General features: G+C 40.4%; 1 protein-coding gene across 1 annotated transcript; it reads right to left on the bottom strand.

The window, feature by feature from the left end:
- Positions 1–1201: 1201 nt before the first annotated feature.
- On the bottom strand, positions 1202–20606 carry LOC123512173 (SUMO-activating enzyme subunit 1-like). Its single transcript, XM_045268403.1, has 6 exons — positions 20125–20606; positions 14281–14452; positions 13129–13385; positions 12146–12327; positions 10895–11039; positions 1202–2353 (listed from the first exon to the last, which is right to left on the bottom strand). The coding sequence occupies exons 1-6, from the start codon at positions 20244–20246 to the stop codon at positions 2194–2196; spliced, it is 1038 nt and encodes a 345-aa protein (XP_045124338.1). The 5' UTR covers positions 20247–20606; the 3' UTR covers positions 1202–2193.
- Between the last annotated feature and the right edge of the window lie 1316 nt (positions 20607–21922).

The following is a 21922-nucleotide window of genomic DNA, read 5'->3' as shown; positions in this document are numbered from 1 at the left end:
GGGAAGGGAGGGGGGGTATTAGATCTAGCCATGGAAGTGTTATTCTTATTTTACCATGAATCACTTCTACCTACTTCCAAATACTGAGGTATACATTCTTACCTCCTTCTTTTGCTTTTAATTTATCAAACATTGATTTCAATTTACTGCTCTTGTTTCTCCACGATAATGACAGACCGCAAACCTTAAAATTTCATCAACTGAACCTTTTATGCACATTATGTATGTATTTCAGTCTAGAATTATGCCAAGACTGTTCATCAAATGCTTTGCTTGCCTTCCCCACAAAAAAAAAAAAAAAAAAAAAGATACATCCACAGAACTGCCATTTTTTTTTTGTCATCTAACTTATCTAATTTCATTCATGACATTTGTCACCTAACCAAAGATTTCTCTTGCAACTTTTGCATTTCAACTTTCCCTCTATGTGAATGTGGAATAAGAAATATTTTGCTTTATCAGCTGTCCTCCTATAAGTGACAGTTTGCACCATCACTCATTCTCACTGTGGTTTATCTCTTGCTATCTTCTACCATTATTTTCACACCAATTGCTATTATGATGCTGCTGACTGTATGCTTTCCTTTCTCCCCACAGTCATTTTGCATAAGTTTTTTTTTTTTTCATTCTCTATCTCACCCATATCCTGTCCATCTCTCTAATACAAGAGATAACCAAACTACTCTTCTTAATCTTTTTTTTTTTTTCTTCTTTTGCTGGTAAACACTGGAACTCCTTGCCTGCTCCTCTATTTCTTTCTCTCCATGACTTGAATTCTTTGAAGAGGAAGGTTTCAAGACACTTATCCAATTTTGGGTAACACTTCTGACTTTTCTTGTCCTTGGCCAGTTCAAATACAAAAAAATATTTAGGCCCCAGATGTCAGCACTTACTTGCCCACTCTACTCATGGTGACAGGTATATACATCCCATGCAATGACCAGCATGCAGTCATTTGCTTCACCTACATTTGCTATAAGAAGGCAGTTGCCATGTCTTGATAATATTCAACAACTGTCTGGAATTACTGAGATATGTTCAAGAGTAATCACAATGAAAAGGATGCCTCAGGTGATTTGCACTTTTGCCAAATTGTCTATGTGTAGTGAAGCTTATGGCAAACTCATGCATTAGATTTACAACACTGATTCCTAGTAATGGATCACTTCACTATTGAAATTATGGGAAAAAAAAAAAAAAATACTTAAATTCAATTTATTGAAAGTGTTAAGCTTAAAACTACAAGTAGAAAAACTACTACATACAAAAGAACACACACACACACAAAAAAAAAATAAATAAAAAATAAATAAAATAAATAAACAAATAACTAAATAAAATAAATAATAATAATAATAATAATAATAATAATAAATTAATTAATAAAAATAAATAACTAAATAAATAAATAAATAAATACGTGTAAATAATAAAAAAATATAAATACATAACATAGTCGACCCTCCATTTAACATACTTCGGTTTAATGGACTGGGTACATTGGCCAGACAATGATTTCAACAAATGACAAGGAGGAGCCTAAACTACAACCAAGTCATCTACTTATCAACACACTGCACAACCCTCTCGTCTCTATGCCTCTTGGAGGTTGACTGGTGAGGAGCTCCATTCACAGCGGAATCTGAAGCCAGTGGCAAAGGCAACATCTGGAGGCCATATCAAGGTACTAAACCAGTTACATGTAACTTGCTTTTCTTGACACTGTGTTATTCCGTATAATCTGCATAATATGAAAAATTAGGTATTTTTCATCTCATGTTATTCCAAAAATAAGCATTTTAAACTCATGTAATTTGAGAAATCCTGCATATCTAATTTATGTAGTATCCTGAATACAAATATCTTTAATATACATGATATGTTATGCTGAGGCTGGAAGTGTTAATGTAAATGGTGGTACTGAACATGTGGTATGGTGTTCCAGTAACAAACGTTTCCCATTAACAGACCTTTGGTGATCCCCTTTTATACATTAATTGGAGATTCAACAGTAATAAAAATAAAATTTATGAAATAATTATATGTAAAACATATATATATATAAATCAAAATACAGATTTAATTTATCTAGGCAGTAATTCTCCCCTTCCCAGTAAATCAACTAATAACCCTGATAGGCATTCAGTTTGCTGATTCTGCTAGTTTGAGAGATGAAGCAGCACTGGAATCAGTTCAATGTCCGATGCATTCCACCACCCCAGCACCATCCAGAGTAGAGAAGAAAAAGAAGTTATTATGTGGTAGATCCTTCTGGGAGACTGCCTTTATGATCTCTTGTGCCAGCACACCGCCCACAATAGCGCACACTGGACTCAGCTGTCCAAACACAATTCTGGTGGAGAGAAAAAATATATATATATTTTTCAAGTATAAAAAATATTTTTGCACACTTACCTATTTCACATGATTAGGAAGAGAGGTGGACTCTCTCTTTCCCTGATGCAGAATATATAAGAACCCCCTAAAACTTCCTCATCTGGAGGAAGAGGAGGTAGGGTTCATAGAAAATGGGAAGTCTTCATACCCCCCTTCCTCCACCCACCCCTACTACCTGCTCAGCAACCGCTCCATTGCTTTCTGCACGGAACATGCAGAGGGGAGGAGGGTGGGTATGTGTCATGTGAAACAGGTAAGTGTGCAAAAACATTTTTTATACTTGAAAAATAATTTGTTGCACACCCCTGTTTCACATGACTAGGAAGATTCCCACATTAAAAGGTGGTGGGTGCATGTATAACCGAGACCCCTGCAAAAAATAAATAAATAAATAAATAAATAAAAATAAATGAATAAATGAATAAATAAATAAATAAATAAATAAATAAATAAAAATTTAAAAAATAAAAATAACAATTGCCTCAGTACTTACATCCAGACTTGGAGCAAAGGAAGAGGAGCAAAGCAAGGCTAAGGCAGTGTGTTCTCCCCCACAAAGCTCTGGTGAAGCATAGCGAGGCATAGCATGCCGCCTTAAGATAGTGCTTATGTCACAATGCCACCTGCTGCGACTATCGGGCCGAGAGAAAAGGTGTCCCCATCTGAATGCTCAACATCGTGAAGATAATGTTTTGCAAAGACAGAATGTGTCCTCCAGGAAGCTGCATTGAGAACAGCCTCCACTGATTTATTCCTCCATAAATTAAGGGAGGTGGCAATCCCTCGAATATCATGTGCTCTCACTCTCAGAGGCATCAGTAGGTTCTCGGGCAGTGAGCGGTGGGCCTGCAGAATAGTTTCTCTCAGGAGATAGGCCAAAGCATTCTTTGAAAGTGGTTTGGATTTGTCTGCAGGAGAGACAAAGAGGTTTCTAGGTCTTCTTGCCACGTTCCCCATCCTTTCCCTAAAGATAAGCAGAGCCCGAACTGGGCACAGAAGGCGTTCTTCATCATCAGGGCACACGGCCACTGCCAAATTCTTTATCCTGAATTCCCTAGGAAGAGGATTGCTGGATGTTTCTGTCTTTGCGACAAATTCTGGAAGATAAGACAGCATGATGTCTTTGCCTTGCTGAATAAGCTTGTATGACAAGGCTTTTAACTCACCAAACCTCTTAGCTGATGCTAGCGAGACAAGGAAAAGTCTTCTTCGTAAGGTCTCTGAACGAAGAGGCTCTGAGAGGTTCGAAGGGAGCCAGCGACAGTGCCTTTTAGCACTATATCCAGGTTCCAAGGTGGTGGTCTTACTACCCTTTTTGAAACTTGTGTTTCAAAGGATTTAATAAGGTTCTTCAAAACTGGGTCCTCTGTCAGGTTGAAGCCCTTTAGGGAGAAAACACTATTCAGCATGGCTTTATAGCCTTTAATAGCTGAGACAGAAAGGTGACAAGACTCATGTAAGTACAGGAGAAAGTACTTATGTTGGTAATTCAAAGTAGTGGAAGGTCATCTAGCCTTTGCCACTGCCTTCGCCACTCTCCTGGAATATCCTCTGTACCGGAGAAGTCACTCGATAGTCTCCACCCTACTAGCTGCAGCACGTGGAGATCGTGGTGAAACCTGTGGAAGTGAGGTTCACGTAGCAGGTCCTTCCTTGGCGTGTCGATGGAGAGTTCCACTAGATCCGTAAACCATTCCCTCTGAGGCCAGAACAGGGCCACTAGTGTAAGCTTGACTCCCTCTGAGCTGCGGAGCTTGTTTATCACCTTCCTGATGACATGGAAAGGGGGAAACGCATACAGTTCCTTGTGTTCCCAAGGAAAGAGAAAGGCATCCGTTGCTATCACCATCGGGTCAGGAAATGGTGAGACAAAATTGGCTAGCCTGTAATTCATCCGTGTGGCGAACAGGTCCACCATCGGACAACCCCAGAGTCTCCACAGGTTGTCGCACACCTGCTGATGCAGCATCCATTCTGTGGAAATGACCTGGTTCCTCCTGCTAAGGCAGTCCGCTACCACGTTGTTCTTCCCTCTCACGAACTGAGTAAGAAGGATCACTGCATTGTCCTCCGCCCACTGCAAAGTCAGTTGGGCTTCATGGTTGAGCTTGGCTGACCGTGTCCCTCCTGCTTTCTTGACATACGACACAGCTGTGGTGTTGAAACTGGAGGCTCCTCATCCCTCGTCATCCTCCTGGAACTAGGTGTGATAGCGACGAGAGGTGGCCAAGAAGTACTAGCCATGCTTGTGCTGTGGGTTGTGGCTGAGTCTTGAAACCTCGTATAGACTCCAGCAAATTGAGAATCCGTCTTTGGGCTGGGAAAACCTTCAAAATCGTTGAATGGATGTCCATTCCTAAAAAGGTTATGACCTGTTTAGGTTCGAGATCTGGCTTCTCCCAATTTATCCAGATATTGAGAGTGTCGCACAAATCTAGGAGCATCTCCCTTGACCTCATTGCTCTCTGACTGGTGGTGGAGAGACGTAACCAGTCGTCTAAGTAGCGGATCAAACAAATCCCTTGTTGGTGTAAATCCGCTGAAACCAGAGCCATCACTCTCGTGAAGACCTGAGGTGCCGTCGACAGTCCGAAGCAGAGAGTTCTGAACTGAAAAACTTGCCCCCACCAGGTGAATCGAAGGTACTTCCTGCTCCCCTGATGGATGGGAATCTGAAGGTAGGCATCCCGCAGGTTGACTGACAGCATCCAGTCCTCCTTTCGGATGGCCAACATCACCGATGCACTTGTCTCCATCCGGAATCTGGTTTTGCGGATGTACTGGTTGAGGGTGGAGAGATCGATAATGGGGCAAAACCCGCCTGTAAGTTTGGGCACCAAAAAGACTCTGCTGTAGAACCCTAGGCCAGCGGTTGCCTGTTCTATCACCCCATTTTGTATAAGGGATTGTATCTCCTGTTCTAAAGCCTTGCCTTTCACTGAGTTGGGAGAATAACTCCCAAATTGTATTGGAAACCTTGAAAGCGGAGGTTGACTGACAAAGGGGATGTGGTAACCGTCTCTGAGGACATTCACTACCCATGGTTCGGCTCCCTTCTCTTGCCATTTTTCCCAACTCTGTGAAAGGCATGCTGCTACCTGAGAGGTCAAGGGAAGAGGCTCCTACTTTCAAAAACCCTTCTTGCCTTGGGCCGAAGATTTACGGTCCTTGTGTGGATGAGAAGACAAGACAGGACGTTCTGGCTTCTTAAAAGGATAGGCCTTCCTTCGTGGTTGCCTGCACCCAGACGTAGAGGGTTTAGTCGCCGGAGGTCTGACCAGGGGTGACTCAACCTGCTGAGGCCTCTTCTTGAGTGCTGCAGTGGCAACTTCATGAAAGGATTTGACAGAGAAGGCATCAGCATTCTTCCTAGCCTGGGTCACCTTGTCCTCCTCAAACAGGAAAGCTGAGTCCACTGGTGACTGCATGAGGATACGTTTATCCGAAATGGAGAATCAAGAGGGGAGATTCCTCAACACAGCTTGTCTCCTGAAGGTCAATAGGTTAGCCAAAACTGTAGTGGTCTCTTTCCAAGCAGTCTGCACAGCCTGTTGCATGCTAGAGACTGCTTGTGCCATCAAGGTATCCTTATTAGGTACAGAATCTCACAGTTTAACCAGTCTTGAAACTGCCCCAAACATCCAGAACTGGAAGTTCTGCACTTCTCTTATGCCACGTACTGCTTCCTCTAAGTGGAGTAAGTCAGTGGCAGACATGTTAGGGCGGATATCTGACGCATTTCTGGGCAGGAAGTGAGCAAGGGAAGGGTTAACCACAGCACCCTTTCCCTTTGAGTCATCATCACTGACCACATACCACTTTCTCTTTGGCCTACGTGTATAAGGTAGGGCGGCTGTGTTGCCATCGCAAGCGATCAGCAACCCACTGATCCACAAGGCGGGCTGAATTCGTCAAGGGGCGCAACCAGTGAAAGGGTATGAAGGTGTCTCTCTTGCGGTAACACAAAGTCTTCCTGTCCTGGCCCAGGTGCGCGGTCGTGTCATGTCTCACGAACACCTTTGGCCTCACCAAACTGGTCATAGATAAAGTTTGCCAGCTTTAACCCCTTCGCGCCGGATGTTAAAAAGCCCGCCTGTATGATATACGGGTGGTAGTGCCCGAGCCAGAGGGAAACTCGTGCAAGCTTGTCATACTTGTCGTCTTTGTGTATTATGCTGCTATTTTTAGTCACTATATCGCCTTGACGCTTCTCTCAGGAAAGTGGAGAGAGAGAGAGAGAGAGAGAGAGAGAGAGAGAGAGAGAGAGAGAGAGAGAGAGAGAGAGAGAGAGAGAGAGAGAGAGAGAGAGAGAGAGAGAGAGTGAAATTTGTTGTGTGTGTGTGTGTGTGTGTGTGTGTGTGTGTGTGTGTGTGTGTGTGTGTGTGTGTGTGTGTGTGTGTGTGTGTGTGTGTGTGTGTGTGTGTGTGGTGTGTGTTTTCACAGATGTTACAAGGCATGTAACTTATCTTCGAGAGGAGAGGGGAGGAGGGAAGGAGATGGGGAGAGAGGAAGGAGATGGGGAGAGAGGAAGGAGATGGGGAGAGAGAGAGAGAGAGAGAGAGAGAGAGAGAGAGAGAGAGAGAGAGAGAGAGAGAGAGAGAGAGAGAGAGAGAGAGAGAGAGAGAGAGAGAGAGAGAGAGAGAGAGAGAGAGAGAGAGAGAGAGAGAGAGAGAGAGAGAGAGAGAGAGAGAGAGAGAGAGAGAGAGAGAGAGAGAGAGAGAGAGAGAGAGAGAGAGAGAGAGAGAGAGAGAGAGAGAGAGAGAGAGAGAGAGAGAGAGAGAGAGAGAGAGAGAGAGAGAGAGAGAGAGAGAGAGAGAGAGAGAGAGAGAGAGAGAGAGAGAGAGAGAGAGAGAGAGAGAGAGAGAGAGAGAGAGAGAGAGAGAGAGAGAGAGAGAGAGAGAGAGATGGGAACAGTCTATGCCATTGGATAATTTTAGACACAAGGCATGTAGCTTATCTTTAGTGATTGGTGGAGACAAGGATGGTGGAAGGAGCACTAGGATTTCTAGGACAGCATACGGCGTGTGTAGTTGGTATCCAACACACTATACGGGACAACTGAACTGAAGAAAGCTCAGAAAAGAAATGACGTCTACGTAGGCGTCACCGTATATGCTACTGGGGCTTCATGACGCCTAAACAGGCGTCACCGTATTGAAGGGGTTAAGAAGTCTGAGGGCTCACTCACCGTGTTGTTCCTCCTCTTCAGATGTTTGGTATAAGTCTTCATGGGTGGCATGCCGAGGGTTGCAAGTCTGATGCAAGGGGTCTGGATCATCATCCAAGCGACTGGTAGGAGGGTGCGGGCGCACCGACTCACCTACGTTGGGATGCCATGGAGCCACTGAAGCCTGGGCAGCCCAGTTTCCTTTCTCCAAGGCTGGAAGGGTGGAATGGGTGGGCACTGATCGTATGTTATGGCAGGAACCCATATGACAGTCGGCCGAAGCTTGCCCCTCTACCGAACAGTGAGGAGCGTGGGTAACTTGGACCGCCGCCACCTCAGCTGATCTCTCCCATGCTGGTGGTGTGGCTGAAGCCTGTCCACCGTTGCAACGGGGCAGGTGAGGTTGCGTGGTAACATGGACCAGACTCACAACAACACCTCTGTCACTAGATGAGCACTCAGCTTGTGAGCGCTTAATTTGTCCTGTAAGATCCTTAGCCACCCTCTTGGCTTTCTTGGCAGAAGACGTGATATCGTCTCCCAGACAGCTGTCGTTCGCACGAAACTTACCATCCAGTGAGATGTCAGTCGTAACCTGTACAGGAACACCGTCATGGTAGCTACCTGAACCCTGAAACCCTAAGCATTCAGCACTAGGGGAATGGGGAAGTCCTGTATAACCCACTGGCGACTGTCCCTCACCGACTGACCCCACTTGTCTTACCAGCGTGAGCTCTCTATCGCCAGGGGTGGGTAGGGCGCCGGACGTGACCCCAGTCACCAGTGGGGGAGCTGCAACCGAAAGATAGTTGTCTCCTCAACTACCTCTTTAACAACCTCTCTGAGGATGGTAGGCTTGTTAACACCAGCCATACCAAAAAAGTTAGTGAACTGAGACATCATATTCAGCATATGAGACATCTGTGTATGGAAATCCTGGGCAGGAGGCCCTACCTGAGAGGCTGACGGCACTGGGTCCATGCTGGAAGGTGACGAAACCACAGAATCATCTAGAACTTCACCTCCTACCTCTGAATCCACAAACCCGGCGGAAGAGCATGACGAGTGTAATGCAGAAGAACGCTTCTTGCTGTAAGACTTGCGTTTAGCCTCCAGTTGACGTTGGTGTTTGCAAGCCTTTAGCAGCGTCTCGTTGTCCCACGTCTGACACTCCTCACACCTGTTGTCAAGAGCACAAACATGGCCCCTACACTTCACACAGAGATTGTGGGGGTCCAGAGAAGCACAACTTATCTGCCTGTTGCAATCCTTGCCCTTGCAAGTCCTGCGTGTACGCTGGGGGGGTTGAAGGATCCACAGCCGGCCCATGACTGCCCAAAGAAGACATGCTACACCAAAAGCCGGTTAGTAGGAGCACCAGGGTCAGAGGTCCAGTCCTCACAGACGCAGAAAAAGCAATGGAGCGGTTGCTGAACAGGTAGTGGGGGTGGGTGGAGGAAGGGGGGTATGAGGGCTTCCCATTTTCTATGAACCCTACCTCCTCTTCCTCCATTATGAGGAAGTTTTAGGGGGTTCTTATATATTCTGCATCAGAGAAAGAGAGAGTCCACCTCTCTTCCTAGTCATGTGAAATGGGTGTGCAACAAAAAAGTGTCCACTGAAATATAAGCCTATAAATATCACTATTTACATTAGTCTTCAAAATCTTTTACTCTCATTTTTTTCAAGAACTGACTTTTGTTTCCCCTAACCTTTTAAGAACCCACTCAATAATTTCTTTTCAATAATAAATGTTATGAAAAGAGCCTCCTTTCAGCTAACACTAACATGCTTTCAATAAACAATTATCTTTAGTGTTACTGTTAAAAAAGATGCATTGTTTTAATAAGAACATAAGAAAAAGAGGGAAGCTGCAAGAGGCTGCCAGGCTTATACGTGGTAGTCTGTGAGTAAACAAAGCTACCTAAATCCACTTATCATCCTCATAATGAAATAATGATTTTCAGATTTAAACATTTTTCTCTGTACTAGATTTCAAATCCAATAAAGAAGAGAGAGAGAGAGAGAGAGAGAGAGAGAGAGAGAGAGAGAGAGAGAGAGAGAGAGAGAGAGAGAGAGAGAGAGAGAGATCCATGAAAACAGCATCCTTTTTAATTGTGCAAAATTTCAATATATTAAGTGTTTTGTAAATCGAGTGTCCTACCAAGAGTTTCACTATTAACCTGTATACATCTTTCACTTATCATGGGCTGCTTCAGATCAAAATTTCAGTTAAACAAATAACATATTACACACAAGGACTTAAATGAAGTGCTGAGGAAGATTCAATAACTACAGGAATCAGAGTCCGCATATTGGTTAGTAAGCCTTTTATAACTGCTGAAATAAATAACTGAACTATGTGTATATTAGTTGTGGAGGTGGTATATAGAGGACAGGTCATCATGCACAGAGGAGGAAGAGACACCAATACCTGACACCATTACATCGACACTTGACACAAATCAGATATTCTCTGTTTGACACAAATCAGATATTCTCTGTTATGTCAGATGCCAGCCAACTCCTCATATAAAGTACAGTTTAGCCAGTGATATTAATGATAGTAAAGAATGGGGTTAAAACATACTAGTGGTACTTATATGTTAAATATGATAGGCAATCTGTGTTTTATATGATGATTGTGGATTACAGAAGGCACCAGACAAGCCATTATTTGCTCCTTCTTATAAGTGAGTTGTACCCAGTAATATCAGTGGATACCTAGGTTTGGCTAGTATTGTGTGAAAGACCCCTGCACAAGACCATATTGGCCCACAGGAGTCCTGTTGTGTGTAACTAAAGGTTGTGAGTGGGAGGTAGCAGTGAGTGAAAGTAGCTGGGGCAGTGTATGGATGTATCCTCATTGTTATGTACAATGTCTGCTTTCATGGGAGATCCTAATCATAATTATGTAAAAACCTGAAGAACCCCACCTTTGTTTTCTTGGTCTTCAGCCCCAGGTTGCCACAGTCCTTGTGCTTTAGCTACACCATCCTAACATCCTGTGCACCTCCATAGCCTAAATAACAAGACTGCTTGGAATGGTAGATGATTGAGAAGTAATATATATATATTGTGAGAGTCACAAGGACCCAGGAGGCAGAATGACTACTGCAGAGCTACCAAACAATGAACAATGTCAATCGGTATAGACATAAAATCTATCACTAGCAATGATGAGAAACAATACATTTTTCTATATCTTTTCTTACATTCTGTTCTAGTTTTTTTCTTCATGAGGCACATTCTTCCTAAGCTATCTTACATGCATTTATTATAAGAAAGAAATCATTTAAAACAAATAATAAAACAAAACATATAACTTACCCAGCAAATTGGTTGCTAACTTTTTCTGCAGGGACATTCAGCTTCTCTAACAATGCATTTTTTATAGTTAGGAGTTCTATTTCATCTTCTTCTTGATGGCTACGATCTGGATTCCTTCCATGTAAACTGATGAATTCCATGATAACTGGAAAAAATTCAGCCCACTTTATATTCCAATCCTTTTCAATTTGTATACAGAAGAATTGACTGCCAGAATGAGAAGAATGAATGCACAAGTAAGAGTAGGGAATAACATATGTGTGCTCCAATAGGCAGATTATGTTGTGGTTATGAGTTCCAAAGTTTGTTAGATGTAGCAGATAAGTATGAATGAGATTTTGGAGAGCGGTTTAGGTTATGATAGTAAACAGATCAGAGGATGAAAAGAAAGTCAGAATGGAAACAGAGAGAATGAGTTGTAAGTGGCAGATAAACACAAGCATTTAGGATATGGATGAATCTAAAGGAATGGCTGTGTGCAAGAGAAGCATGAAAAGACAGGCATGGTGAACCAGTAGATGTGTGGAACAGGGTGGTTGTTGCCAGCATTATGTAATGTATGGATATGATTCAGTGGATTGAGAATGAACTAAAGAAATTATTAGAAGGGTAGAATAGAGTAGCAAGAATGACACTGAATGCACAAAGATATGCAGTGATAAAGGCTTTTTGGAGATGACATGGAATGGAATACTTTTTAGAGTGAGACATAAATAAAGGCAATCCTAAGCTTCAAAGCTTGACTAGAGCAAAAAGAAAATGCAAAACTAGCTAGAAAGATGTTTCTATGGAATGTTAGGAACAGTACGTGGGATTAATAGGTGTTATAAGATGGTAATAGAGTGGCTTGGAAACTAGTTGGGCTTTAATTGAGAATGACTGGAGTATGACTGTTAGAAATGGAGAGGAGTTAGAATGATATGTAAGTGGAAAAGTGCTAAAGAACAAGTGGTAAAACATGTGGAACTGAGTGAATGGAAGAATAAGATGAAACAAAATAGTACTTTGGAGAGGTTGAAAGAGGTTCCATTATATGAAGTGATATGAGGAAAGCCTTGATGTATTGCCTGATATGGAAATCTTTATTTTCTTAGTGGAAGACATAAATAACTTCATGATTAGTCAAAAAAGTGAAATTAAAATTCAATGCTGTGGTAATGCACTTGTCCAAAGCAAATCAAATGCATGAAATTTATCTAAAACTTAGACTAGTGTTGATTTATATTGTCATACACAACTTGAGGCTCTTACTCTGCATGATGAAGTACGCTGGGGAAGTTCTGCGCAATTGACTGCCATACTTTTTTGAGGTCCAATCAACATCCAAGGCTTGGCTTAGTGGAACAAAATTTTCTGTTTGTTTCACTACTTTGGTCTCTTCCACTATCTGTTTCTTTCCATTCTGTTCTGTTTGTTTCCTCTCTTTCACTTCCCTGCAATGACACAAGATCTATATATATTTGCACACTTCCTAAAAAAAGTCATGTAGTTTGCACAGATACTTTCCTTTTCTCTGACTGTCTTCTACATTTGGTGTGTGGGCCAGACAATTTGTCATCATTAAGGTGGCACACAATCTCCATACAAACACCACATATGATATTAAGTAATGTTATATTTACTCTACTACTTTTCTGTTATTTAAAGCTCTCCAAATATTCCCATTATAGCAACATTGAGCATATACATTTACTATGAGCTCTTAAACCAAATAGCTTACAGTTTAAACAAAAAGAGAGTAGTTATAGCTATAGTAGAACAATGCAAAGGGAAATCCCCAAGGCTGCCACGCCAAGACACTTAGTATAAAAATTTTATTCTATTACTGTATTCTTACACTATCTTTGAAACTACTAACAATTCCATTATGAACTATAGTAGCCACTTACTAAAAGTCTTTCAATAGCATCAAACTATCCTTCTATGCATCCAATGAAATGTTTTTATGATGGTAAATACAAAAACACTCATTCTTATCATATATCAATCTGGCAGAACTGATCATCACCTGTACATCACACATTCATATATGTACACTCAAACTAACAAGCCATAACTACAAATCATTCCCATTACCTGTTTAAAAAGGAAATGGAAAGTCAGTCACCAAGATATTATTCAATAAAATGAAAAGTAAACTCAATAAAGTTACAAGATAGACTTTTTTGTACCACGATAATTACAAGCAAACTAAATAGGCACATGTAAATAAATTAAAAGAAAGTCAAACTTACTCCACATATTGATGTTCTTGTAGATCAGCAAACATGTAGCCAAACATTCCAAACACATCACCGGCAAAAAACATGATATTATTTTGCCGACATATATCATTGATTCTGATCAGTTCAGCTTGCCGACATCGTGTGACACACACAATGTCAAACTGAGTAAAAAACTCATTGGTTTTATCTGCAATGTTGCTTGAATCTGCAGTAACTTGTACCATAGGATTCAATATTTGGGTTCGCTCCTGTGATGCCTCAGCTATCTGTAAAAATAAAGCAAAAATGTTCAAACTGTACATATAGGGTCCCCTGAACCAAAGGGAGCTGTGATCATGCTCAAGTCTATTTCAGGCTTCTGTTTCTGGTGGAATATACACCAGTGTAACATACTGTTTTCCTCCTCTATCTATTAGTTTTAAATTTGAGCCTTTCACCAAATCCTTTGCCTTTTCCACTCTCTGCACCTTGATACTCCTTTTTACAAGCATTACCACTCCTTCTTTGTCTTTTCCACATCTTCCTTGGTTACATAATCTCTCGCTCCTACACTTTGTATCTCCAAGTCTCTTAGCTTAGTTTGTAACATTGCTGTGATATCTAGTTCATTTCTATTTCAAAATTTATTGACTTCAATCACTGAGACTAAACCATCAACAATAGTGTATGCCACCTTCAAAGTCCCTTCCCTCCCTTATCAAGTCAGTAATCAGTATCATAATACAACTATACCTTTAATGAAACTAAAACGGAAAATCTTACAGTACCACAAGACTGATAACATGCTAAGAAAAAATATCCTTTAACCCCTAAGTACCATGATGCATTTTCATATTTTTCTTCTTACTATTTGGCAATTTCATACAACTTCAGAAACTTATGTAGGGATTAAAATAGTAAAGACTAAGGCAATTGATCTTCTGACCTCTATAGACCCTTCCTAATGTAAATAAAATTGTCCAATCATACCCAAAAATCACGATAAAAATGCGATCCAATACTGAAAAGGTTAATTCTGCATTTAATTTTAATCACTACTGAAGTCTATTTCCTTCAGGATACACTGCAATGGTACTTCATTAAAAAAGGATTACTGCATAAATCAAACATAAATAATAGAATAAATTTTCTTGTCCTTGAATGCAAAATGTAACAACTTACATTTTTTCCAATTGAATCATGAGGTGCAAGAAAGTTGGAATGAGTTTCAACTTCTGTGACATTGCGATGATCTAACAGCACAAGAGACTTCACACCTGACAAAACTAAGTTTTTTGCAACTTCAGCCCCAAGACCACATACTCCTGCTAGTAACACACGGGCTGCTCGCAACCTGAAAATAGAAAAATGATGTTCTGATGATAGCTGAAGTACCAATAAGTAAAAATATCATAATAGATATACAATCAAGTTACCACTGACATGGAATATTTTAACACAAATTGCATGTAATACAGAGGGACAATCTGCCCTCAGGTCATATTCTAACATGACAGCATCCTGTAGCTGGACATATATTCTAATAGGGTAATATTCTAAAGGTGATGGGCATTATTGTCACTTCAGGTCTCATGAGTGGATTAACCAACAAGAAATCAAAGGCTGTACTCTTCACAAAGTTATGACGTGGGCAGCCGTGTGGTAGTAAGCCAAAGTCCCTTGTGGTAAACAAATACTGTCACCAGCCTCCACCCTCACCTGCTACAAAACTGTATGGTGGTGTGTGCCAGACCACTGCCACTTGACCCTCCCTGCTTGGGGCAACAAACTTTCATCTTGAGGGGACAGCAGAATCAAAATTACAAACCAAGGGTGTTTCCTCCATCCATCACACTTCACCACCTCACACAGCTACACTACATGGCTTTTCTTTGTCTCCAATAGGGTCTAGCTAAATGTAGTTCCCCTATCCTGGTCATCATCTAGAGCGGGAGTTGTTAGGTAGAGTAATTACCCTTGGCCTGTGATAACTTTGGGCTTCCTTCTTTATTTCTTGTTGTACATAATCCATTCTTTCCCCATTTACTGTTCTACTTAATAATAATAGGCTTGACCTGCATCAGTTAGGTTTATTGCTTGTTACATTAACTCCATTAGACCTAGATAATTTTCACTAAATGCTAGGCATAGCCCTATCTGCCATGCAACTTCCTAATGCTCAATGATTTATGGACATTTTATTCATTTTTTTTTTTTTTACGTATGAGGAAGAACTGCCAAGGGAGAAAAAAAAAAAAAAAAAAAAAAAAATAAATAAATAAATATATATATATATATATATATATATATATATATATATATATATATATATATATATATATATATATATATATATATATATATATATATATATATATATATATATATATATATATATATATATATATATATATATATATATATATATATATATATATATATATATATATATATATATATATATATATATATATATATATATATATATATATATATATATATATATATATATATATATATATATATATATATATATATATATATATATATATATATATATATATATATATATATATATATATATATATATATATATATATATATATATATATATATATATATATATATATATATATAGGCCCACTGGAATTGCAGTCTCCCTAAAAGATTACAAAGAATTAGTCAAAAGAGTGGGACAAATGTCTTGACACCTCTCTCTTAAAAGAAGTTAAGTAGTAGGAAGATGAAAATACAGAAACAGGCAGGGAGTTCCAGAGTTTACCAGTGAAAGGTATGAATGATTGAGAGTACTGGTTAACTCTTGCATTAGAGAGTTAGCCAGAATAGGGATGAGAGATGAAGAAAGCCTTGTGCAGCGAGGCCGCAGGAGAAAGGGAAGCATGCAGTTAACAAGATCAGTAAAACAGTTAGCATGAAAATAGCGATAAAAGATAGAAAGAGATGCAACATTTCAGTCGTGAGAAAGAGGCTGAAGACAGTCAGTCAGAAGAGGAGAGTTGATGAGACAAAAAGCTTTTGATTCCATCCTATCTATTAAAGCTGTAAGAGTGGAACCCCCCCAAACATGTAAAGATGTTCAATTAAAATAAAAGCTAGCCTAGAAAGCTTCCTGGCTGTTAAATTCGGCAATATGTAAATTTTCAAAATAAGACCAAACTGCAATTCAGGTACAAACCTCCAATATGATATTCGGTTTTTTTCTTTTTTGGTGTAATGGTTCTGTATAATTCTGCTGCCTTATTTTTGTACTATTTCCTTCTAAACCTTCGCAAAACCACAGTTTACATATAATATGATATTATAAAATGACGGAAAAATGTCAGTAACCCTCGATGCTACAGGTAACTCTGAATTTCTTCTGAAAAGACTTTTGTATCTATCCCCAACAAACCTGGGGAGCTGTGGAAGACAAAATTAAGTATTTTCCTGGGAGTAAATTATAAGGTTCACCAAAAACACAACAAATACATGACCAGAATCCATTTACCATCTTAATATCCCATGCGGGTTACAAAACTCAAGTAGTTTTTAATGAGTCCTAGTCAACATGTTTAAGCTTGTATGAAATTGACTATTTGGCATCTCATAGTTTGCCATCTTCCCTCATCAATCAGCCAATCCCAAAGCCGATACCGTCCACACAGCCAAAGCTACACGTCTTGAAAGGAGAGTCTGTGACTTCAGTTTTGTTCCTGCCATGAAATTAGGAAAACTGCACAGAATCCGCCTTCCCTCATCCACATGCAGTCCTGGTAAGTACACAGTGACAGGATATGATGTAGCTGAATAATTGCTTTTCTTGTTGAAATTTATTTTATCATGTTGTGATAAAAGTGAAGTACCAAAATTAATTGCAAAAAAGTATAAAGCACAAGTGGGATGAAAGGTCGACTTTCAACGGAGGATGCTTATCCCATGTGGGCTCCCTCGGTCAAGTTTCAATAGTGGACGCTGATCCCATGGTCATTAATGGGAACATCCAATGATATAAAATATCAGTGATTGCATGATATTTTAGAGAAATCAGACCCCTATCCCTACAAATGTAGTACCTATACATTCAGCTTTAAATCTATTTGTGCATAATTACACTTGTTGTATACTGGTAACTATTTTTTTTTTCTTTCCAAAATATTAGATATGGATTTTATTATTTTCCTATTTTCTTTGCAATTTTCTAAGAGAATGTTTTATGGACAGCAAGGTCAGTATGATTGCCCCAAAAGATATGCATTGTCCTTACTTCCTATGGCAGCCGTATGAGTACTTCACTCACTTCTTCACTTTTGAAGTGAGAGAAAACACTGCATACCTGAGTAACCTATTCACCAAGCATGTGGCCACTAACTTCAACATGAGTGAAGAAGGACTTATGGTTTTCTTGAGCATCATCATTACATAGGCTGTTTCCTAGGCTTAGTTTTATGGACTATTGGACTGTCAAGATAAGAATTTCTCAAGTTGCTAACTGTATGTCAAGGAACCACTTCAAGACAATATGTTCAAGATGGCACATCATTGATAATGGCCATGCAACCGGGTCAAGGTGCTGTCCATCTTCACCAAGATTACCAGGGGATTCAGTAAGGTGCTAGAGACTCCTATAAATTCCACTGATGAGGTGATGGTAGCCTACAAGGGGACTATGGCTGGTAACTTTCGCCAGTATGTAGCCAAGAAGCTAGACAAGTGGGGCTAAAAGGTCTTATGTTTTTACAGCGTTGATGGATTTATACATAATATTTTCATGTAACAAGGAAGAACAACCTTTGTGAAGCATCCTGCAACACTTTCAGTAGAGAAGAACTCAATGACTGTGACTAAGTTTATTGTCTCCTAGTCAAGACCATCCAGACCCAATGAATTCAGCTGTGCATGCTGACAACTACCTTACAAGCATTGGTTTAGCAGAGTATTTGAGGTCCCAGTATGGATGCCAATATGTGGGCACTGCTATGGAGAATGAGATGGCTTTCCACCCCTGCAGACTGAAGGACATGAATAAGAGGTCAGTACCCAGGGGCACAATTGACTATATGTCTTCTGATGGCATCCTCGTTGCTAGATGGAAGGACAACAGTGTTGTCACAATCCTGGCCAATGATGTTGGCATGGAGCCTTTGGGTGAGATTGATTGGTATGACAGAAGAGTCAAGAAGAAAGTTACTGCACCATGCCCTTCTGTAATTGCCAAATACAACAGCCACATGGGAGACATTGATGAGAGTGATATGCTCACCCACCTCTACAAGACCCCATTCAAGGCTAAGAGGTTTTGCATACATCCTCGACTTGACTGTATGCAATGCCTGAATCCTCTAAAAGAGGGGCTGTTTGGCATTACAGTGCAGATTGAAGCCCCTCAAGGAGTTCTGTCTGGACATCTCAGCTTCAAGATGCTCATCATCAGGGGCACCAGGAGTTCCCTTGGCACACAAAATGTCCCTCTGCCTAGGCAGGGACAACAGGCAATCCTCCAAAGTGTCAAAGATGCCACCTATCTCCATATGCCAATGCATGTGGAGATGAGGCAGACCTATGAGTTCCATTCAAGCAAAGATAACATTCACGGGTCATGCTGGATGTGTGAAAACTGTAATGTGGCATTGTTTTACTGTTACAAGGAACTGTTTTTCTTTGTTCTATAAAGCAGATTCAGAGTAATGGAAATATTTAATATATATAATGATGTTTTGTAAATAAACAAATAAGTATACAACTCAATTCAAAGTTAAGAATAATGAAAAAAAATAAAAGTTGATACAATTATTTATTAGAGAGTTAAACAATGGTATGATGAAAAAAAAAGGCAAAAATGGACAAGAAAATCAAACAGGATCAGTCCAAAAGTAAGTATTGGTAAAGAAAGGGACAAAAATTTTGAATAAAATAAATGTGCATTACTAAATCAAGAATAATGTTATCTAAAAAAAGTTGTCCATAACGGTCTGATGCATCCTATATATAAGCTGAGCACAGTCTGTTGGAACTAATCCAAGGTCACCATATGGGATACTACATTGCTTGCAATTATTTCAGAAACTATGCTTCATATAAAAAATGTGTCATAAGCAATAAGGTCTTGTAAGTAAGAGTAGAATAACATACTAAAACAACTTTTTGATATCTCTGCAAAAACTTACGGTAGACCTTAAAGGGTTAAAATACACCCATAAAACACTTTCTGAAATCATAACACATACAAAGTATGTAGTTCAGCCATGGCCACCATTGACATTAGTTGTAAAGGTTGCAAATTTGATTACTGGGTGCAGCCGCCCCGCCAGTAGAAAGTGTTAGGTTAGGTTTATGTTAAGGTTAGAGGTTAGTGTCCTCAAAGGGGGGTGCAGCCCCCCCCCACCAAGAATATGTTAGGGTTAGGTTAATGTCCTCTTAAGTCCAGCAAGCTGCGGCAAGCCACGCTCCAGCCAGTGATTTCTAATATGGCAGCAGACAGGTGTATGGATTGTGACCTTGGGTTATTTGCAGTTGTTTTGAAATATAGTTAGGTTAGGTTTAGGTTGGGTTGGGTTGGGTTAGGTTAGGTTAAGTTAATAAATTTTCCTAATTTTTCGTAAAAACAAAAAACAAAAAAAACCGCCTGTTTTTGTCCTTAATTTTTTTTTTTTTTCGGATCGCCATATTTCGCTTCTTTTGGCTCCCCCCCTAAAACCCCTGATTCCCCACAGTCCCCCAAAGCTTGCTGGACCAGGTCGCGGGGATGGGATGGAAGAAAAGGAGGTGGTCCTATTCTTGACTTTTACCCAATGCTACAATTACAGTTAGTATCTGAACTTGCAGCTCACTATGAACCACCGTGTTGTCAATAAGACCATTATTGCTTAAGCCCTTAGTCCCGCTTGAACCTGTTCACTTAGATGATAAACCACGTCTTTTACTGGCTAAAGACGTTTGGCTTGGTAGGGCTTGTAAACATAAAGTGATGGAGTAACAAAGGAAAAATCTAAGGCCTTGAATATTGGACAGCAAGCTTACAAGTCTCACCTCTTTTGTGCATCCAGACCCCAAAGCCTTATCTGGCGGTCATAAAGAGCCGCTTCGTCCTCAGTTATATTCTCAGTGTTCATATTTTTCATCTTCAAAGGCGACTCCCTCAAATTATTCATTCAATATCGGTAATGAGATGTGATTCGCAGGTTATTGTTCTGACATCCGAGCTAGAGCTCTTCGACAGTCCCAAGCAGCGGCAGGCGGCGGCTTCCATGCGATTTGTGTCCCAGGCGGCAGTAACCGAATGGCGCCGGATTGTCACGAACGATTTTGTGATCTTCATTTTTATCTATGTATTAGCATCTTCGTCAGACAAACTCGTACTAAATTACGTCGTTTTTATCTTTTCTACACACTTTGAGAAAAGCCAAAATAAGAGTTGTTATCAAGGTTATATTGAAGACGGTATGCGCCTATTCCGCTGTACTAAAAAAAAGTGAAGCCAGTGGGCGGAGCTTATGAGCCGGAAGGCGGATTTTACGAGTTACGATCGCAACTTAGGACCGGTTCACACCAACGTCTTAACGTCTTCCGTCTCCGTTGTTTTTGTCCGTTTTCCCGTGTTTATGACGTCACAGGAGAAGCGGCGGATGGGATCAGGGTTGCCATTTGGTATTTTTCAATACCAAATTAGGGTAAATTTGGTATTGAAAAATCCATTTGGTATTAAAGCACCGTGACTGGTATTGGACATAGATTTGGTATTGAAATGAAAGAAATTTGGTATTGAGCTAAAAAAAAAAAAAAAAAGTTCAATCTCCCCAGTAAACAGCTAGTAATTAATAGTTTAATCAATGTCTTTCATATCTAAGTTCAGGGTGAATTTTTACCTGTGCATCATCATTTTGTTTTCGTCACCCTGCAGACCTGAGACGTCAGGATTAGCATCATAAGGCTACAAATAATTAGTCATTAGTTACGTCCGCGCCGACCAAGTAGCGACCCACGACAACTATTTTTTACATCCTTCCAGTCCGTCCCTCCCCTGTTCCTCCCTCTCATAACGTCCGGTTCTCACGCTTCTGTTTCGAGACGTGTACGCGTCTTATACAAGTCCAGCAGCGACAGACGCGTCTCCCCTGTCCCCTCCGGTCAGCGGCCACTGCCAGTTGGCTCTTGGCTGTTAACTGGGGAGGTGTCAGCATGTCGAAGTGGAAAGGTTCCTATGAATATGGTCGCACTTACCACGCCGAGTGGGAAAAAGAATTTCCATGGGTAACAAAAGCAAAAGATGGCACTCAGCAGGCATGTATATAGCTGCCGAGGAGACAGACGGTGGCTTGGATGCTCTTCTTGACTAACCAAGTAAGTATATACTTTATTTCAACTAAAAGATTACGAAAACATGTTTTATCATTAGTTTGGTATTGAAAAAGTGAATCTGGTATTAAAAATGGAAGTATTTGGTATTAAGTCCCTGAGTAAATCTGGCAACCCTGGATGGGATGGCCTCCGCTAGTCCGCTTATAAACACAGCATCAAGATGTGGGGAGTGGTCACACATTAGAGGATGCACCAGGGCGAATGGTTGCAAATAATTATTCATCAGCTGCAGAGAATGTGAGGCAGACTTTTGTGGAATATTTCAACTCTCCACAGGGAAGTGTACCCTACCAATATGATGTAGTACACCGAGGGGAACTTCAGGGTATCACGTAGCTGGCTGCTGTTGTCGTCACAGACAGTCTGCCTCTTCTCCATTCACAGGCGTTTTCTCAGCATAATTTTAAATTGTCCTTTACAAATTCACACACATATACATGTACAACATATTATATATCAATTACAATAT

Source organism: Portunus trituberculatus, chromosome 33 (genome assembly GCF_017591435.1).
Source record: "Portunus trituberculatus isolate SZX2019 chromosome 33, ASM1759143v1, whole genome shotgun sequence".
Lineage (NCBI taxonomy): Eukaryota > Metazoa > Arthropoda > Malacostraca > Decapoda > Portunidae > Portunus > Portunus trituberculatus.
This window is presented reverse-complemented; position numbering and strand designations above follow the sequence as displayed.